This window comes from Diabrotica undecimpunctata, chromosome 8 (assembly GCF_040954645.1).
Source record: "Diabrotica undecimpunctata isolate CICGRU chromosome 8, icDiaUnde3, whole genome shotgun sequence".
NCBI classification, from domain to species: domain Eukaryota; kingdom Metazoa; phylum Arthropoda; class Insecta; order Coleoptera; family Chrysomelidae; genus Diabrotica; species Diabrotica undecimpunctata.
In genome coordinates this window covers 69,374,639-69,393,954 of record NC_092810.1, presented here as the reverse complement: position 1 = coordinate 69,393,954, position 19,316 = coordinate 69,374,639, and the positions used below count along the sequence as shown (strand labels likewise).

General features: G+C 31.5%; 1 protein-coding gene across 1 annotated transcript in view; it reads left to right on the top strand.

Annotated features, from left to right (window-relative positions):
• The window catches only part of dlp (glypican dally-like), a 243,211-nt gene extending 226,872 nt beyond the window's left edge, over positions 1-16,339 (top strand). Inside the window, exons 5-6 of the mRNA XM_072540471.1 lie at positions 5,436-5,762; positions 11,912-16,339. Coding sequence (XP_072396572.1) covers positions 5,436-5,762; positions 11,912-12,142 — 558 coding nt within the window. The 3' untranslated portion in view covers positions 12,143-16,339. The remainder of the gene's footprint in view (positions 1-5,435; positions 5,763-11,911) is intronic.
• The last annotated feature ends 2,977 nt before the right edge of the window (positions 16,340-19,316 follow it).

Here is a 19,316-nt window from a genome sequence, read left to right as displayed (position 1 = left end):
TACTAGTAAACCTTATTTGCACAAGACGTAAACGAAAATTGAAGTTATTAACATCAAACATTGACTACTGTAAGACTTTACAACTGCCCTTGAAAATATCATTGGCATCAATTAACAATCGTCTACTTAACATAAAAATACTGAGATCGCGTAAACATCATTTCTCTTCCATCACTTCATAATTTTGTTTCTCTTATCAGACAGTAAATAAACTAAACATTTAGAAGAACTTAAAGAAATAATCAATGTGTATATTTACTTAATTAGTTTATTGAACTAAGTTTCTCGTTTTAGATCAAAGGAATTAATAAAGTAATGCCAAATTAATGGTAAAGTGTAAGTTTAATTTGCAAAGAGGTTTATATAAGGTGAGCAATAAATAACGGGTAACAAATTGTAACCGTGTGTTCATAAGCCAATAATAATTATTATATTTTACTTAACTCTTGTACAAGTTTCCAGCGCACCGGCGGTTAACATATACGAACAGACGCGTGGGATCGATCTAAATAATAGTGTACATTTTTTGTTAATTTTTTAACCAATTTGGGAATTAGGGAAGTTTATGATTACTTCACTTAAATATTTAATTTGGTGTTTATTGAAGGTAAACTAAATGCACGATCAAATACTTACCATGTCGGGATAGTATTATGAGGTTTTTTTCCTGGTTTTTCCCTCATAATTTACTATGGAATCACTAACAGGAGAATTTTACTGTCATCATGGCATGTATTTGTCTTTTTAAAGACGAATTACATGTTATGATCTTTTCTGACGGATATTCTCAAGTTAAAGTTGATTTCATGTAATCGAATGAACTATCTTATAAGTAAAGTCGTCCCAGGAACGCAACTCAACAATATTGACAATATCATTTTAAAGTCTTCTACTCATTTTAAAATATCATTTTTAAAATGTATAAGGTATGTCTGAATTGTCAATATAGATGAGTCAGATAAAATTAAATTATTAGAAGAATTTTTCACTAAGTAACAAAAAACAAAATTTGTTTAATTTACTAATATTTGTATTTTGAGAACGATTTCCGAAGCGGAAATTGAAACGTCAATAAACGTATTTTAACCTTTAATTGTGGCTTATTCCCATTTAAATATAAATTAATTTAAAATGCCACAAGAAAATAGCTTCAGAACAATATTTAATATATTTCCAAAAAAAAAAATACGATATATATTTCGCTGCTTTAATAATAAAGTGGTGTAACTCAAAAAACACGATCTTTGGCAAACAGCCAAAAACTGTGTTTTAAATGAAATGGTAAAATTCAGTTGCCCATTTTATCTTTGTTTGTTAACGTACTTTAATTTCAATTGGTTTGGTACCTGAATCGTTCAATCTGCTTAAGATCTATCTGTAAAATATGTATTATTGCAGATTTATATTTAAAAATAATGATCTTTTAAAAAGACAGTTCACTTTTACTTCTCTTTATTACTAAAAAGTAAAACAAAAAAAGGTGAATTTAGTTTTACTTCAGTTTTTTACTAAAAATAACTTGTATTGAACTCATACATTCAGATTTGCTTTAGTGTTCTTCTGATTAAATACAGATTACGAATAGAAAGTTTAATTTTGTTTCTGTCTAGTACTAAAAAAATGTAAACGGAAAAAGAATGATTGGTTTTTATTTCAGCTTACAACTAAAGGTAAGTGAATTACCTGCATTAAGTAGTAAAATATCAGTTTAATACAAAGGTGGACCATGTTTCATATCGAAATTTAAAACCAAATATTGAAAAAAAAATTGTTTAATGTACTTAAAGAGGTTATTGGAGAATAATAAAGCTAGCTTGTGTAAATGTTGAATTTTTATTTCAATACATTAATAAACAGAAAACTTAATATTTTAATCAAACATTATCTTAAATCCTAATTTATCATAATAAAACACAAGTTACATTCAGTAGAAATAGTGGTTATTTGACTAATGCGTCATAGAAGGAAGCATAAAACGAAGGAATTAAATTTTTGCTTATAAGTTCTTTAATGTGCCTCTTTTTGATTTCACTGATTTCAGCTTTTTGAGTATACGCCTTTTTTAAATAAATTTCATTTATCGTTAATACCTTTTTTCTTGGTTTATTTCTTACATTTATACTAAAAAATTGATGGTCTTTGTACGATAATTTGTAGAAAAGTGTGAAAGGCTGATCTTTTCTACATTCAATAACTTTAATGTTATTCCATACTACACTTTCACCTAAAGTATTTATGTTGAAATTGTACCCCCACTCTTCTTGCAATGCTTTAACATCAGTAAAAAAATCGTAGTTCAGTTCATGAACTTCAAAATAAGGAGTAGTTTTTTTAGCACCTTTAATAATCGTAACATATTGTGCTGGTATGTAGATGGGTCCTGATTTTAAATTTCTTTTAATATCTTTTTCAATGAGACTATGAATGTTGTCTCCTTCATTCTGGCTATGCCCCTTAATTAAGAATTTGTGAGTAATTTTATTGATGTTTAAATTGGTCACGGCATATAAATAAACGGATGCAACATATTTATTTTTCTGTTGACCGCAGCAATTATCAGAGAAAAACGTCACGTCTGAACCTCCACTTAATTGGGAAAGATAATTTAAAATACATGATCCAATTTCTACTGCACCTCGCTTTGCATCACATTCACTCCAGAAATAACAATGAACTTTTTCGTAACTCAAATTTTTGCCCCTCTCTTCTTTTTTTGTCAATTCTGCCATGGTAAAATTATATGAATTTAATTTTGATTTGTAATAAAATGCCGACGTACTACCCTGAGGGCTCTGAAGAGTAGCCTGTAAATCAAAAACTACAACTTTGTTATTTTCATGTATAAGTTTTCGATCTTCCTTTTTCTCATTTCTGCATAAAATTTTCTCCTCGTGATGAAGATCATATAATACTTGCAGTGATTTCTTTTGTTCATTATTGGAATTTGCATATTGTAAACATTGGTCACACTGATCTTTTTTTGGCTGGTGAAACCCTATATTAAATTCTCTTGTAAAAATATCATAGTATGTACAGTATTTACCTGTATCCTTGCTTAATGCCTTCTGTGTTTCTGTAAAATCTCGATAAAGTTCGGCAATAGTTTTGCTCCCTTCAATATATTCTCGAGACGAGTCTGATCTGATATAGTGAGATTCGATTCGAGGAATTGAATTAATGTGATCTTTAATACTTTGAATCAATTCCTCAGAGAGCTTAGGGTGGTTTGAATGCCTACCTCTAAGATCCGGTTGGACAAAACCATGTTCATCAGTCTTTTGTAAAGAAGTGTTCACAAATCGTTCTGAAATATCCAATGTATTTTTAAAAAAAATTTTACAGACTCTAATTTTTTCACCAACCACAAAATAGAAAGCCTTGTTAGGATTTCTGGGCTGTTCGGCGTTGGTGTATTTGTATTTTGGGGTAACATCAACGGTACACGAGCTCACAAAGGCTCTTTGTGCGTGAAGATCTCCTATCCCCCAAAATGAATTAAGCAACTTAAGCCTTTGCTCTTGATTGATTTTTTGATTGCATTTTAATCTGCAACTATCTGAACAAGGGGGCTTTAATGATCTTTCAGGTATTACTCTGCCTTTTTTAGACACGTAACTTTTTCCAGAATTTCTTGAAGTTTGAGCTTGATTTTGTTTCCATTTTGACGGCTCCCTACATCTTTTCTTACCTTTGGGACGACTCTCTGTGATATTTTCTTTCTCAGACAAAGATGGTGAGGACGACGGTGAGGCGCTTCTTACGGTAGTATCTAAAGCATTCGAAGTGCCTTCCTTGGGTGAACTTTCATAGGTATAATCAGGATCAATGTCACTGCAATCCACATCACTTTCATCTGTGTTGACTGGAGAAATTGTATAATTTTTTCTTGAACTACGATTCTGGCTAGTACTTTGTTGAAACTAAAAAAAATATTGAAAATTTATAACATATTATTACCTGCTAAAGAGTTTGCAAAAGGCAAGAGCATTAGCTGTAGATAAATTATTTGTTATTCGCTTTTATAGTAAAGGTCTGAAATGATATTTTGCATTACATTTTTAACTTACCATCTCTTGATCGTTGTCAGGTCTAAGATTTTTAAACCCGGTGGTAGATTTATCTGGGCTATCATCAGGTATGAGATTGTCAGATCTGCTGGTAGAGTTATCTACGCTATCGTTATGCAATACATTTTCAGACCTGCTGATATCGTTAAAATTTCCTGGGGAACCCGGATTTGTATCTGTTTGCTGCACCTAAAAATAATTAATAAAATTTATGTTGAACAATGCGGTACTGCTACCTTATAATTACTAATAAAACATAATTTAACTTACATTTTGAACTTCGTTCCCTATTGCCTCCAACATTGTGAATATCTTTATCGTTCTAGTATTTTGCATCCTAAATAAAACCTAAAATTACAAAACATTTTGGTAATAAAGTGAAACACAATAAAATGTGTCTTGGAAAAAATGAATTTTTTTATAAAATAAAGGTTAATAATCAAAAACTGCATAAATCTAATCGAAAAAGAAACATATTTTAATAGTAAAACGGTACATTCAGAATTAAGGTAACTCATCTACGATTCTTTTAGTAATAGAGTGAAACAAATTAAAATAATTTGTAGCAAGCGATGTTAAATTTACTAATACAAAGATGCAACTACTAAAAGAGTGCTTTATCACTAAAATTAAGTAAAAACTTACCTTTAAGATCAAAACTAAACTGGTGTATGCAGTAATTACCCAAAAAACACAACTGTACGTTTAATAGTAAATTGAATAAATTTGATTTACGTTTAAAGACACGTGTATGTCACTGGTGCAATTCGTTTTAACTCTAGGTACTACTAAAACGTCGCGGCCAAAGCGCCAATGGGAAAAGGATGTAATAATTTAAAATGAGGGTTCCCCGTTAAATTAGAGTATGATTTTACTACTCACCGATAGGTGGCGATCCAGTTTATTAGTTACATTATTAAAGTGAAAACAGAGAAATTTTGTGTTACACCTGTTTATTACTAAAGCAGCGATTTGTTTTAAGAAAATCGCGTAGTTTTGATGTAATGTATACTTTATACATATTTAAAGAAAAAAATTGGGACTCATAGGATCCAATAATCTGACTTTTTCTTATGCTAAAGTTAGATAACTAAAAAAAGGATAACAATAAAAAGTTACAAAAAATGTAGCAAAAAAGAAACTAGTCAAAATACTTACAGTCTTCATACATTCATTATAACTTGATTTAGCCGTGAAATTAAATATGAATCACCACTTAAATTGGGAGGTAGTCCAAATGGACCCAATAACGTATTTTCTATTTTACCACCCCAGACATTTATTTTAAACTCTTTTCTTTATTTTAAGGTATATACTATAGAAACCATAATCGAGATATTCTTTTTCTAAACTTAATATTATTTTCAGAAAATTAAGGAGACCAAACAATTCTGGCAAAATCTTCCGTATCAATATTGCAACAACTTATCGATACTGAATTCAATAAATTCGACATCATCCCAATGTTGGAATGGAACAAATATAAATAATACAATTATCCAATCAAAAATCAACTTAGGTGACCATCCCATACTCAATGAGCAGACGTATTCTCTTCAAGGTCTTACAGAGAAACTCAGGAAGGCTCATCAAGGTCAAGAGGTTGAAATGGTGGATGATACAGAGGAAATATTAGATGGTAGTGGATCTGGATCAGGAGATGGACTTGAGGAAGAGGAAGAAGGAGAAACGACGGTAATTATTCTGTTATAAACATATTGATCGTTTACCAAAGATTTAGAGAGTTATATACATACATTATACGTAAGAATAATAATAAACTTGTGACATCATTTTGGCTATTAGCATAAAATTTGTATACAAGATGAGAAAAATTTAACCATCTTACAAATATTTTTTTTTCTGAGATACTCATTGAAAATTGGGTATTACCTTCATAACGGCTATTTTTACTTTTGAGACTTTAGCTCTGAACAGGCCAATGAAAACTATATTCATATTCATATGATAAAATCATATTCTTCCTTTGAGTTGTAAATCAAGGTCACTACTGCAAAGCACTTCTCATTTTATTGAATATCGCTTTAGCTTGTCCAATTGTCATCCTGATTTCTTAATAACTTAATAATTTCTTAACGAATGTATATTCGTTAGTCATCAATAATTGCACCAAGATATCTTTATTTTTTAACTTTCTCTACTGGCACTCCCTTTATTATTTAAATTGTCTTGCTGTGTTTGTATTTTGTATTTGTCATATTTCGTCTTGTTATGCATGTTGCGTTCTGCACATACGATGACCTCAATATAACAATTTTGGTCATCCTGAAGGGGGAGAGAAGATATTCTGTTCAATCTAGAACTCGCTGGTTTCCCCCTTTTTGGATTGAGTATGTATATTAAAATAAAAGAAAAGAAATGAAAACCAGTGGACTGTATAAAACTCTATTTTAACAAGAAGTAAAAGCAATCATAAATATACATAAACACACACAATTACAACTGAAGAAGAATATATACAAACTTAAATATTAGTCAATAAGAAACGACACACAAAAAGAGAACCATAAACAAAACCATAGATAGAAATAATATTATACAAAAAAGAAATAAAAATATGAATATATATGTCATATAAAAAAATTGATATTAAACGTGATTCAAATTATATATTCAAATACAAATATTAATACACTAAACTCAAAAATATACTCGGTAATTCAAAAGTATACTCGGTAACAAAATACACATTAAATTAATAATAAAATTAAAATGCAATTAATAAACTCATCACGTAAAAGCTCTGATATACATACAAAACAAAAGAATGAAATTATTACAATATAAAAAATATACAAATCTACATAAAGGTGATGAAATGTTCTCGATAAAGTTCAATCGCGATCGCGGCACAACTGATAAAAAGTTCGAAGCAACTATGACATCTATATACCAAGTAAACGTACTTGATATATGCAGCAACAAAATTATAGTGTATTGTAGCTTACCCCATAAATTATTTCAGCCACGATGAGATTGCGAACCCTCTGGTTCGGTGAAAATTCAGGAATAATCTCGCCTTTTTTACAAGACGAAGTTTTTTGTGGTAGGTGCACAACCCTCAAACCAAAATAACACGTGTCTGTCGTTTGGGAGACAAAACTCGACTCTCTTCCTATTCTTATCTCAAATGTGTGTCATTTTGCAGATGGCCCGTCTCGTAATATGTAGTTTTTAACACAGATGCACCCTTGAACATGGAATCTTGATATACGGGGAGAATCAAAACTACCACAAAGTCTGTTAGTATTATATAAATGTTTATATCTCGTTGCGAAACTGTAACAATGCAAAATAATTTAGAACTCAATTTCGATAATGTACTTTGTGTGTTTGAATGTTTTTTCTTTAATATGCAAAAAGAAGTCCAATTTCCTTTGCGTATTTTGTATCAAGAAATATTTTTAACTTTATTAATAAGCACATGTTGAGCCAGTATATTTGCAATGAGTAATTAGCAATTACAGGCACTTATCATTGCAATGAACTTAATTATACTGGTGATGTAACCAAAAACCTATTTAGCAGCCAGTATTTGCAAAATGTTCTGTTTTTCTTTTCTATTATAAGTATATGGCTCAATTATTCAAACTTAATAAATTCAGGAACAACCGAAGACAAAAGTAAATAGAGTTATTTGCTATTGCCTGTTTCCTATTGCCTTTTTTTCAGCATCGTTAGCTTTTAGTTGAGTTAGATCTGGAGATGCATTCAGCATTCCAAATTTACCCTGCTTACGATTAACTAATCGTCTATTTGTGTAGATTTGGGCTGTGAAGAAATTTCTGCTATAGTTAGACTTAAATGAGTTTGATTATTGGACTGAGTGTTCATAATCACTGAAAGCCCTGTCTGAGTTTGGTCATTTAATTGAGAGTTCACATGCACTGAATACTCTGCCTCAGTTTGGGAGCTTGTAGAGTTAAGTTTCAGTTTGGTCGTGATGCTGGGAAGTCTGGAAAAATATGAAACCTCACCATAGCTATTCAAATGAAGCTCTTGGTATCTGGCATTGTCTGGTAAGATATTAAGAGAACAATCTCCAAGATCATAATCAGTGACATTTGCAGGCGCCAACATCCACGCAGGAAATATATTTTCATTCATTCATTGCCTAAGGCTTCTCAGCCAGTCCAAACGTGCCATTTGTTTTTTCAAAGAAAATCTATGGTAAAGTTTCTTAACAACAGCTATTTTTAAAGCAAGGTTTCTCAAATTCGTTCTAGTCATTGGAAAAACGCACCTTCAATTCTTGTAAATGTTCAATTATTTGTTGGTCCAGTTCTTTGTTAAATGCAGTTTTGTGACTACCTAATTACCCTTGACGTTTCTACTTTTTTCTTCGACATCGAAGCATAGTAGCTGGAATGTGATATACCTCGCTGCCACCTGCGTATCTCATATTTCTTTCACCCCAACTTTATCTTGCTGTTTAGCGAATGTATGGTGCCATCACATCTTGTAGATACCTTCTTCTTCTTTAGGTGCCATCTTCTTAGCGAAGGTTCGCGATGACCTCTTCGCAAAGTCTTCCCTATTTTGGGCTTTTAGCTTTAGTAGATACCTATTATCCAAAATAAATTGAAATTGTTTATTAATCTACAAGCTACGTAATTTTGTATACTACGATATCATTGTCACACTAACCTCTAAAAAACCGTTGACAATTACCTGTTAGCTAATGTACTAGAATCGTGCATTTTCTGGATCATAAATCTGTACCATCTGTGAATAAGTCAATAAATCAAAAATATAAACTTTTCAGTATATATATAAATCGGTGTCCAAGTTTTGCATATCTGTAGTGGGCAAATTTCGGTAAAAATTATGAAAAACTTCATCGATGAACGATAAAAGTTCAAGCAGGTCTCTCCTTACTAATTGGCAGAAGTTTGTCTGTGATTTGGGGCAATGTGCTTGGTACAACGTCTTTTCCTCTTCTTCGGAAATTTACAGATTTAAAAGGATTGGAGACGTCTAAACTATGTTTATATTTCACTATTCCAATATTACTATTATATTGGAACCACTGCACTGGCAGTCACAGGAAGTTTTCCCGTCGGTGTTAACTTTTTTAACGATAAATGCTCCTTTTTCTAAACTAATGAAATCCAATAAATCTTTTTGTTTCATTACCACTACTTTGAATGGTTTCTTCCTTATGCATTATCTTACCATCTGATACCAGTTATTAGGGTGATTGATCTTAATGTGTGTTCTCTTTTTTCCTTCTCTATAAGAGCACGATCTGTATCACACTCCCTGTGAGTATGCCCATTGACCAAAAACTTGTGATATATAATTTTGAGATTTGGTAGTTTTGTGAAAGCGAAACTGAACATGAAAGTGACTTGCTGGTTCTTATTTTGACCTCCGCAAGTATCTGAGTAGAAAGTTACCTCTTCCACATTATGAAGTTTCGATAAAAGGCGGTAAAGATAAGAAGCTATCTGATTGCCACCTCTTCCAGCAGTTGATTTGTCCCACATGAAACATGTAACTTGATTTGTTGCTAAATCGTGAACGGTAAGGTTAAACGTCCACATTTGACGCTATTAAAAGACAGTGTTCGCTGTTAAAAAGGGGGTTGGAAGGCACTGTTAAAGATCAAAAGTAAATGCTCTTTTTTTAGTGTGTAAAGACGCAACCTCCTTATCCACCTGTTTCGCCTTGTAGGCATCGTCTGCGAGCTGATGGTGTTTTCCGCTCGCTTGTCTCAAATTCTCTTTCTCATCTCCTTCCCCAAGAACTTTTAATTTTGTTTGGAAAATATTACATTTAGATCAAGTATCCTATTTAGGTATTCTACATTCAAACTGTAGAAGCAGTTCTTGTACAACGTTAATGAGACGGGATTGTCTACAGTTTATTAGTACATGTTATACATTTAGCAATAGATAAGTCACTAGACAAGTACTTTTTAGATATCCTATTTCTGCAATAGTGGCTCTGATATTTAGGAAACGACAAAATGTGATCTTTGGCGTTTTGAATTTCTTGCAGAAAATGCATAAATCCTTTAGTTTCGCCATTATTGCTGGCTTTTTTATGCCAGCAATAATGATGCTATATTTATATGAACATTCTCTATGTTTTTTTTTTGTCTTAGATTTTCTGTTTTCTTTGGATTTATGTTAATTAGAGAAGCAATATAGTTGGCCATTTTATCCCGACTTTCCAAGTTCCAATAATTTTGAAAACATTTACCTCGGTCTTCATCTGAAAACCTTTCATAACATTTTATACCACAAGGTTTTAATGGCCTCATATTTCTAAGTTTTACGATCTTTCCTTTTTCAGTAGTGTAACTTTTACCAGCATTTTCGAGTTCTCTACTTTCTTGTTTCTGCTTTCGTGTCCTTCCTTGTTTCTTCTTTTTTTCTGTACTATTTGGCTTGTTTCCACTGAAGGATGGTCTTGGTCTTTTTCATTTGTCTTGTACGATTTTTTTTCTGTTGTCAGATCGAATACAATTTCAGTTTTATCTGAAGTGTGGTGTAAGTTTGCATCTTTGATATTATTGTTATTTTCTGTGCACCTTTTTTTTCCTTGGAGTAAATAAAAAAAAGCATATTTTGAGATAAAACGAATTTCAAGTATTACCGATCTTACCTGCAACTTGATCATCACTTTCCTCGGAAGATGATCCTATGCTTGCAAAGAAATCGGGATCAACGATGCTGTCATCTGAATCGAAATCATAACTAATCTGGTTAAGGTCACGGTCCTCGGATTCTTTCGATCTTCGGCGCAAATATCTGTTTTATTATTTATCTCTGAAAATAAAAAAATTGCTAGTCAAAATAGAATTGATTACAAAAACACTTACCCGGTTCAATAAGATCCATAGGAACATTTTTGGATATCACATTAATACCATTTTGATTGTTTATTTCTTTAACCTGTATTAAACTTTGTCTTTTACTGATGTCTCTAGGAGTTTCGGTAACATTGTCTTTTATAAACACCTCCAAGGCATTTTGCATAATTTGTTTAACACGATTTGACATTTTTTAACAGCTTCTTCTTCTTAGGGTGCCCTTCTCCATTACTGAAGGTTGGCTATAACTACGGCAAATTGCTCTCTATCTTCAGCTGTTCTTAGTATCGAAATACCTAATAGTCGTTAAAATACCAGTTCGCATGTTAACTGCAACCTTACAACAAAAACGGACGGACTAGTCCTGAATATCTAGTTACTCCCCATTCAAATTTAAACCCCCTACTATTTTGTTATGTTGATAAACAGGTAATTGAAAATACCAAGAAAAATAAAGCAAAATGCAATGTGCCCAAGTGGGTATTTCTACATACCTAGTTATTCACCGACTGAATATTATATATTATATAAATATATCGTCAAATCCAAATATTCACGAGCTCTTACCAAGTAAGCTCTTGCAAATTTGAATTACTCATTTATTCACTTGACTAAATTGTAAGAGAACTATTTCAAGATTGAGATATCTTGTTTTTACGAAAATTTGACTTATCCACTTATTCACGGATGGTACATAAATATTCTTTTTTATGATCTATTTTTACCAAAACCGACTTAGTGTCTGCCTAGATTGTTCTTACGTACTGGCCGGGGGCAAGTCACGACAAGCTTCCGTTAGGAATGTACCTGTACATGCAGTGGCGCCATTGAACAATGAATGGTGAAGCTAATTGCTACTATGTTCTCTCAGCCGCTATTCAGGCCACCTTTCCCCATTAAATAGGTTATAGGTTATTCAGGTTTCACTTTATTTTAATAGTACTATTGCAACTATTGTATTATTACTTATGAATACTTTACTTACATGATTTCTTTATTTCAGGTAAAGGACGACAAGGAACTAACATTTGAGGAACCAAACAAAGAAGAGGATGAAGTTCACAACAGAGCGTTCCCAATATCGACGTCTAGTAGTACGCGTGCTCCTGAAGTAATCACAGCGTCTAGTGCAAATACAAATACGAACAATATGTCGCTTACTAGAGCGTTGATCACGTACCTTCTGCCCATGATAATGGCTTGGTTCGGCGGTGCCATAACAAACTTGCTGTGATAGGTTTAAATAGTAGATGACGTACGAGAGCGAGATGTTTTCAATGTAAAGTTTATCTTTTAAAATAACAGGAATATTACTTATTTCAGCCAAGGAATTTTATTAATGTTTGTTAAATTATAAAAAAAATATTGTATATTATTCATTATTAGGTATACGACTGATTTCGATAAACAATGTAAAAAGTTTTAACTGATCAAGTTAATTTAGGTTAGATTATGGTGATACTTGTCTTAGAAAAAAAAAGGTAAAAATTTCAATTTTACACAGAAAAGTTTGATAAGTGACATACATCATGTGTTAATCTAATATATGTAGTACATGTGCGTTTTTTAACAAAATTTTGAAAATTTTTATTACACATTAAAATTTGCTATAAATTCTGGAAAAAAATTAAGTAAAATGTAATTAATTTGATATAAATTCAACATCAATTAAAATAGACAATATAAGAAAAGAATGCTCGGCTTCAATGGGCTTTATTTCTTGGATAATTCACCCATTTAGATAACCATTCATACTTTTTGCAGAAAATACTATAAAGCCTGAATATGTATAGAACAACAAACTCAACTATATTTAACTCAAATTTGATCTTGTACAAGAAAAAGAAAGATTTTTCTTGGGTTTTAGGAAATCTGATATTTTTTTACTAATTCTTTTTGGGAAGTTTACTTTTCCATGGTTTTTAATTATACATTTTCGTATACTTTCCCATGTAAGTCAAACGGGGAAAAAGTCATATTATAATCTTTGAAGTATATTCCATTCCTCTTTTCTTTGAGTTCTTATTATAGTAGTTTTTCTATTATAATCATTTGAAGAATAGAATGTTTTGTGGTTTTAAAGAAGGAAGATATTCTTTTTACTTTAATGTATTCTGTTCTGCTTTTAGTTTATACAAGAGACACCTTAAGTAGATACATAGGACTTGTATTTTCAAAAAATCTATTTATTGTTTTAATATGTACGAAAGTATAGTACTTCAATAGTACTCACACTAAATTTGAATTAAATTCTAGTAATATTACCGGAGTTATAGAGATTTGAATACGCGGTCGGTATGTGCGCTCTCAGTTTAAAAATTTCAAACGCGTTTCTTTCGAAACTTTGTATTTCCGTGCGGTAGGCACAATTTCTCGAGAACGAATCGACCGATTTTGCTGACACTTTGCATAGTTCATCTTTAGAGTATTGTTTTCGGATTAGTTCTCTTGGAGAACAGTACTTTCATACGAATTAAAAAATATATTGATTTTATGAAAATACAAGACCTATGTAACCCCTTAAGGGTAAGTATAACAGCGAAAAGGTTCGCAACAGTTCGGGCAGCGACGAGTGCTTCATGGTAGCACAGCGATAAACCGCAACCAGATCTAAAATTTTATTGATTTATCTCACCCCATGCAGCGGCAATTTCTGTATGAACAAACTAATTGAAAAACTTTTGTAGAGTGTAAAAAAGTATGCCCTTTTTTCTTAGAAATTGTAATACCTCTCATAGGACGTACGAATATAGTTCCAAATTTTATTCTTTTTTTATTAATCGAATCTCTCCACTATATTATATTCAAAAAACCACAAGCTTTAATTGAGTCGCTAATCTCGAAACCTTACAGCTGTACTATGTTTAAAAGTGTTTATCTTTTTTTCGAAAATTGCAGGCATAGTTTTTCCTATATAGTAATAATAAATTGCCAATTACCAGAGGTTATGTCGCAAAAAATACATAATGACTTGACAAATGACACAGTTTTTAAACCTAACACAGAAATGCAAAAGTAACAAAATGCAATCCTTATTATTCTTAGAAAATCAATATCTTACAATACAGTAGCTTCTGTGTCAGTAGAACTCATTAAAAAAGCTTCAGGCCACTTTGAAAAAGTATCTGTAATCATGAGTATCATTTTCCTCTCAATATGTCCCATAAAATCACCATGAATTCTTTTATAAAAATGAGTCGATAATTGAGTTTTGATTAATTTAGTTTTGGTGGGCTCTGGTTTAGATGTCCGCATACTTTACAACCATTTACACTTTGTTCTATATCAGATTTTAGGTTAGGTCACTAGAAGTATGAACGCTCGTTTGATTTCATTTTAATTATCCCTTAATGATTACTATGAAGTTCCTCAAGCAGCTGTTGTCTGAGGCTATTGGGGATGACTGCTATCATATTCAAAGCAATCACATTTGCACCAAAATATTGCTCTAAACGTTCCTCAAAACCTACAAAGTCGTCACCTTATTTAAAAATGGCTAATGAAGATACACCGCGCGTATTTACTGTATTAATAATTGGTTGGTAATCCATGGGATTATTATCTTCATTCCTAAGAATTTTAAACTATTAAAATGTTTTTTCTTTAAAATTGCTCTTAAATTATTTTCCTCGTCGCCAAATAATTGCTATGTAGTAAGAATAAATTGTAGATGGCTCAATAAACGTCTTTGAGAAAGATAGTTTTACAAAACATGTGCATTGTACAAATTGCCAATCCCCAGGGGTTGTGTTCCAAAAAATACATAGTGACTAGACAAACGGCAGTTTTAAACAGTAATACAAAAGTAACAAACCGCAATCCTTCTTATTCTTAGAAAATAAATATGTTAGAATTTTGATGTTACTATGTTCTTATGCTCAATAGAGCGTGTCAATATATCTGTAAGGCTCACATGTTTTTGTTAGAAATATAAACATGTTCCTGCATTAGTTAAAAGATTTTTTTATTATTTGTTACATGCAAGGCACGGTATTTAAATATCTCAAAAGAGGTGATCCAAGCAATCCCATATTATTTGGTAGCCGGGGTCATGTGAACTCGAAGCTCCGATTTGCTTGTTTGATTATATCGGAATTCATAAGTCCTGTTTGAATATTGAAAGCAAGTTCTAACTGACTTAATACGATTTGTGAATATTTCAATGTTTCAATGTTGTTTAACACGTTTATCTTTACTGAGACTACAATATTGTGGCTAGATAATATGTGTGCAACAATATCAGCACAACTTTAATTTAAATTATTGATAATCTACTTCACTAATAGTTGGTAGTGCCTTGTTGCTACATTGACCAACAGGTAACATGTAATGTAAGATCACTTAATGCAGCAGTCATAAGCTATAAGACAGAAAAACCTGGTAACAAAAAATAAATAAATTACGAGTATCACTTAACCATCACTGTTATCTTTTACATATTATTAGGGTTTTACTGATTTTATTTGTACATCCACAGTTATATTACTTTTATCACTCTATCTATTTAAGTATACATATCAGTTAACTTAGCCGAATGCGCCCAAGCACTCTATTTTTCCTACACTATTTAACGAATAGAATTATGTGTGTGTCAATCTAATTAATATTTCATCTAGCATTCGAAAATGATACAATCGGAACAGAACTGATCTCAGTAAATGGATAAGTGTTCACATGAAAATTTGGCAGATTTTCGAAGATTGTAAATTTTTATATGTTTAGTTACAATATAAATGTCCGAAAATTGACTTAGATAAAAAAGTAATAATTGACTCCTTTTTAAAAAATTATTGTAGTATTTTGTATAGTATTTTTCATTTTCCGATAACAGGTCCATTTAATGGTTTTAATGCATATTTTATAATCTACTTAATAAATTTTAGAAACTGTAGGTATATTCAATGTTATTTTTATACTTTTTTTTATTTCCTGAGCATACTTGTATTGTATTATCTGTGATTTGTGAGTAGCTTACTCGGTTGAGTTGCCTGGCATGTATAACGAACTTAACGCATTTAACTTTTTAAGCCATACTTAGAAACTGTCTTTTTAATTATAGTGCCATATTGTGTAAAAAATATATTGTATTATTTACGTTTGGCTTTTTACAATCGTATAAAAACTTATGTTAATATATTTTCGTAAATTTGTTTAAGAAATACCAGTGAAAATGAAAACATCTCAAACTCGTTTCACCTTTTTATTGTACATAGTCAACTATATTTTGTATATAGAAGTGTTGAATGTGAATTTATTAACGGAGGGACCCAAAATGCATTTTTTAAATGAACAATATAAATGTGGCATTCGTGTTTGAAAGAGAAGAAGACTACGTTGACTATAAAGTAGTCAAAAATGCACTGAGTGAAATGATATTTTTTAATATTTATGTAATATTGTGATAGTATTTATGAGTAAAAATTATTCGTGATATTGTAGTTTTTCTACCTAGCCTAATAAATTTTGTATAATGTATCTTCTTTTTGATATAACAAAATAAGCAATTTTTCACCTCTCCGTTCTCTACATCGAGAAACGTTCTCGAACCTAAAGCAAAAAAAATGTATTCATATTCATGTAGAAGAAAAAGAAATCAGGACAATTCTGATACAATATGAACTACAAAACAAAAAAATATCAAGCACAATGGAAGACGGGCCCAACCGACGGACGATTGAATTACCAATTATCATTGATTGAATGGTCAAAATAATAACTGACAAGCGTAACAAACCGTCCTCTAGATAGCAACAGCATAGGATTTATGGAAATAAACGTTAATAATAATAATTTAGGATAGGATTTCTGGAAATAAACGTTAATAATAATAATTTAGGAAGGGACACCGCTCAGCATATGAATTGTCCTGATAAAAACGCAAATGCGTCATTTCTAACTAGGTACTCTACCGAAATTGACAAAATAAAGAAAAATGACAATTGTATTTTACCTCTGTATTTCCGTTCTCCTTTATTTTGTTGATATTGTTGAACATTTTGCCGTAATCTCCACTAATTGTTTGTGGAAAGCATATTGAATTCCTGAAAACTTTGTTTTGAAAACTTCCACAAAATTTCTTAAATATTTTATCACTACAGCTGATTCGATTACAAAGCCACACACAAGGAGATCAGGATAAAAATACGGGAGCTAAAGAGAAGTGGTACAACGACAAATGTTTAGAAACAGAAGAACTCCAGAGAAATCATGACAGTTTTGAATTGCACAAAAAAATTAAAGAATTAACAGGTATAAGACGGTCCAACAATAGTAACACCCTGGTTGATATGAATGGTAAAATAATATCTGATATCAAAGGCAAACTAAACAGATGGAGAGAAAACGTACAAGAATTGTTTGAAGATGACAGGACACCACAAGATAGCATGAACGATTGCGAGGAACATGATATAGGTCCAAATATAATTAAGGATGAAATAATACATGCAATAAATCTGGCAAAATCTAATAAAACTGCGGGGCCTGACACAATTAAATTAATATCAGAAGATCAGATCAATGTATTAGTAGACTTATATAATACGAGTATTATTCCTAGAGATTGGCTCAAATCAACATTTATTACATTACCAAAAAAACCTAATGCAAAGGGATGTAATGACCACCGTATCTAATGAGTCACACACTAAAAATATTCTTAAAAGTTATCCATTTAAGAATTTTCAGAAAAGTGGAACAAGACATCACTGAAACCCAATTTGGATTTAGGAATGCCATGGGTACACGAGAGGCATTATTTGGATTTAACGTCCTCATGCAAAGATATATGGATGTAAACCAACCACTCTATGTTTGTTTTATTGATTATAATAAGGCGTTCGATAAGATACGACACAACCGTCTTATACAGTTACTTAAAGATAAACACATTGACAAGAAAAACTTAAGAATAATAACTCATCTCTACTTTAATCAAACAGCAAAAGTCAGAGTAGGCAAAGAACTTTCGGAGGAAGTAGAGATAAAAAGAGGCGTAAGGCAAGGTTGCATACTCTCCCCCTTATTGTTCAATCTATATTCGCAAGAAATAATTAAAAAATCTCTCGAAAATGTAACAATTGGAATAAAAGTCAACGGCAGACCCATCAACAATATCAGATATGCCGATGATACTATACGAATTGCAGAGAATATACAAGATCTACAGACACTTTTAGATAATGTAGTAAATGCTAGTGAGGAAAGCGGACTAACGCTTAATGCTAATAAAAGAAAATTTATGACAATTTCCAAAACACCAACAAGACATTTTAAACATAAGAGGGATTCCAATAGAAAAAGTAAAAAAATACAATTATTAATGAAAATAACGAGTATACGGAAGAAATAAAAATGAGAATTGGACAAGCTAGAGCAACATTTAATAAGATGAGAAAAGTATTATGCAGTAGAGACCTTAGTTTGCAACTCAAAATAAGAATATTACGTTCATATGTGTTTTCGGTGCTGCTGTATGGGGTGGATGCCTGGACCTTAAAGAAAGAGGTGAGCGATCGACTTGAAGCATTCGAGATGTGGACCTACCGAAGAATATTAAAAATAAGTTGGGTAGACCGAATAACACATGTTTAGGTCCTCAGAAAGATGACAAAGGAAATGGAAATCATGAATACGATTAAGATAAGAAAGTTACAATATCTCGGTCACGTTATGAAAGGGGATAAATATGTGTTGCTACAAACCATAATGCAGACTTGCAGTAATTGAATTGCAGTTCCGTCGACTTGTTCAGAGCTGCAATCTCAAAAGTGAAAATAGCTGTGATGATTACCAACCTCCTTAGAGGAGCCGGTACCTAAAGAAGAACAGTTGTTTCGGCAGAGTGCCTTTCTCAAGTGATCTATTATTGGTATGTGTTTACACTTTATAGTCTTTAACGAAATAGATTGAGGAGGGGAGAACTGTTTGTCTCAAGTTGGTAATTCAGAATTATGTCTGTGTTTTTAATTTGTTAATTTTCATAAATTCTAATAAAGATATATTAAGGCCTTTATTTTGGATGTGAAGAATTTGAAATTCGTCGTTAAAAGAATGATTATGATCTAGAAGATAAAGTGGGTATGTAGAATCTGTTTTTCTATTATTGAAAGCCCTTTTATGTTCTGCTATACGTTTGTTAAAAGTTCTACCAGTTTGATCGATGCAAGTTTTTGGGCAGTCGCCACATTTAAGTTTGTATACACCACTGTGTAAGTGCTTTTTATTTTGGCTCTTGTTGTTTTTAATATATTTGCCTAAGTTGTTGTTTGTTCCAAAAGCTGGTTTTATTTCTTTCTTTTTATGTGTTTGGCTATTTTTGTTGTTATTTTGCCTGTATATTTAATCGAGCAGAAGGTAGGTACTGGGTTTTTTCTCTTGTGGTGGAAATACCACAAGATTTTTATACA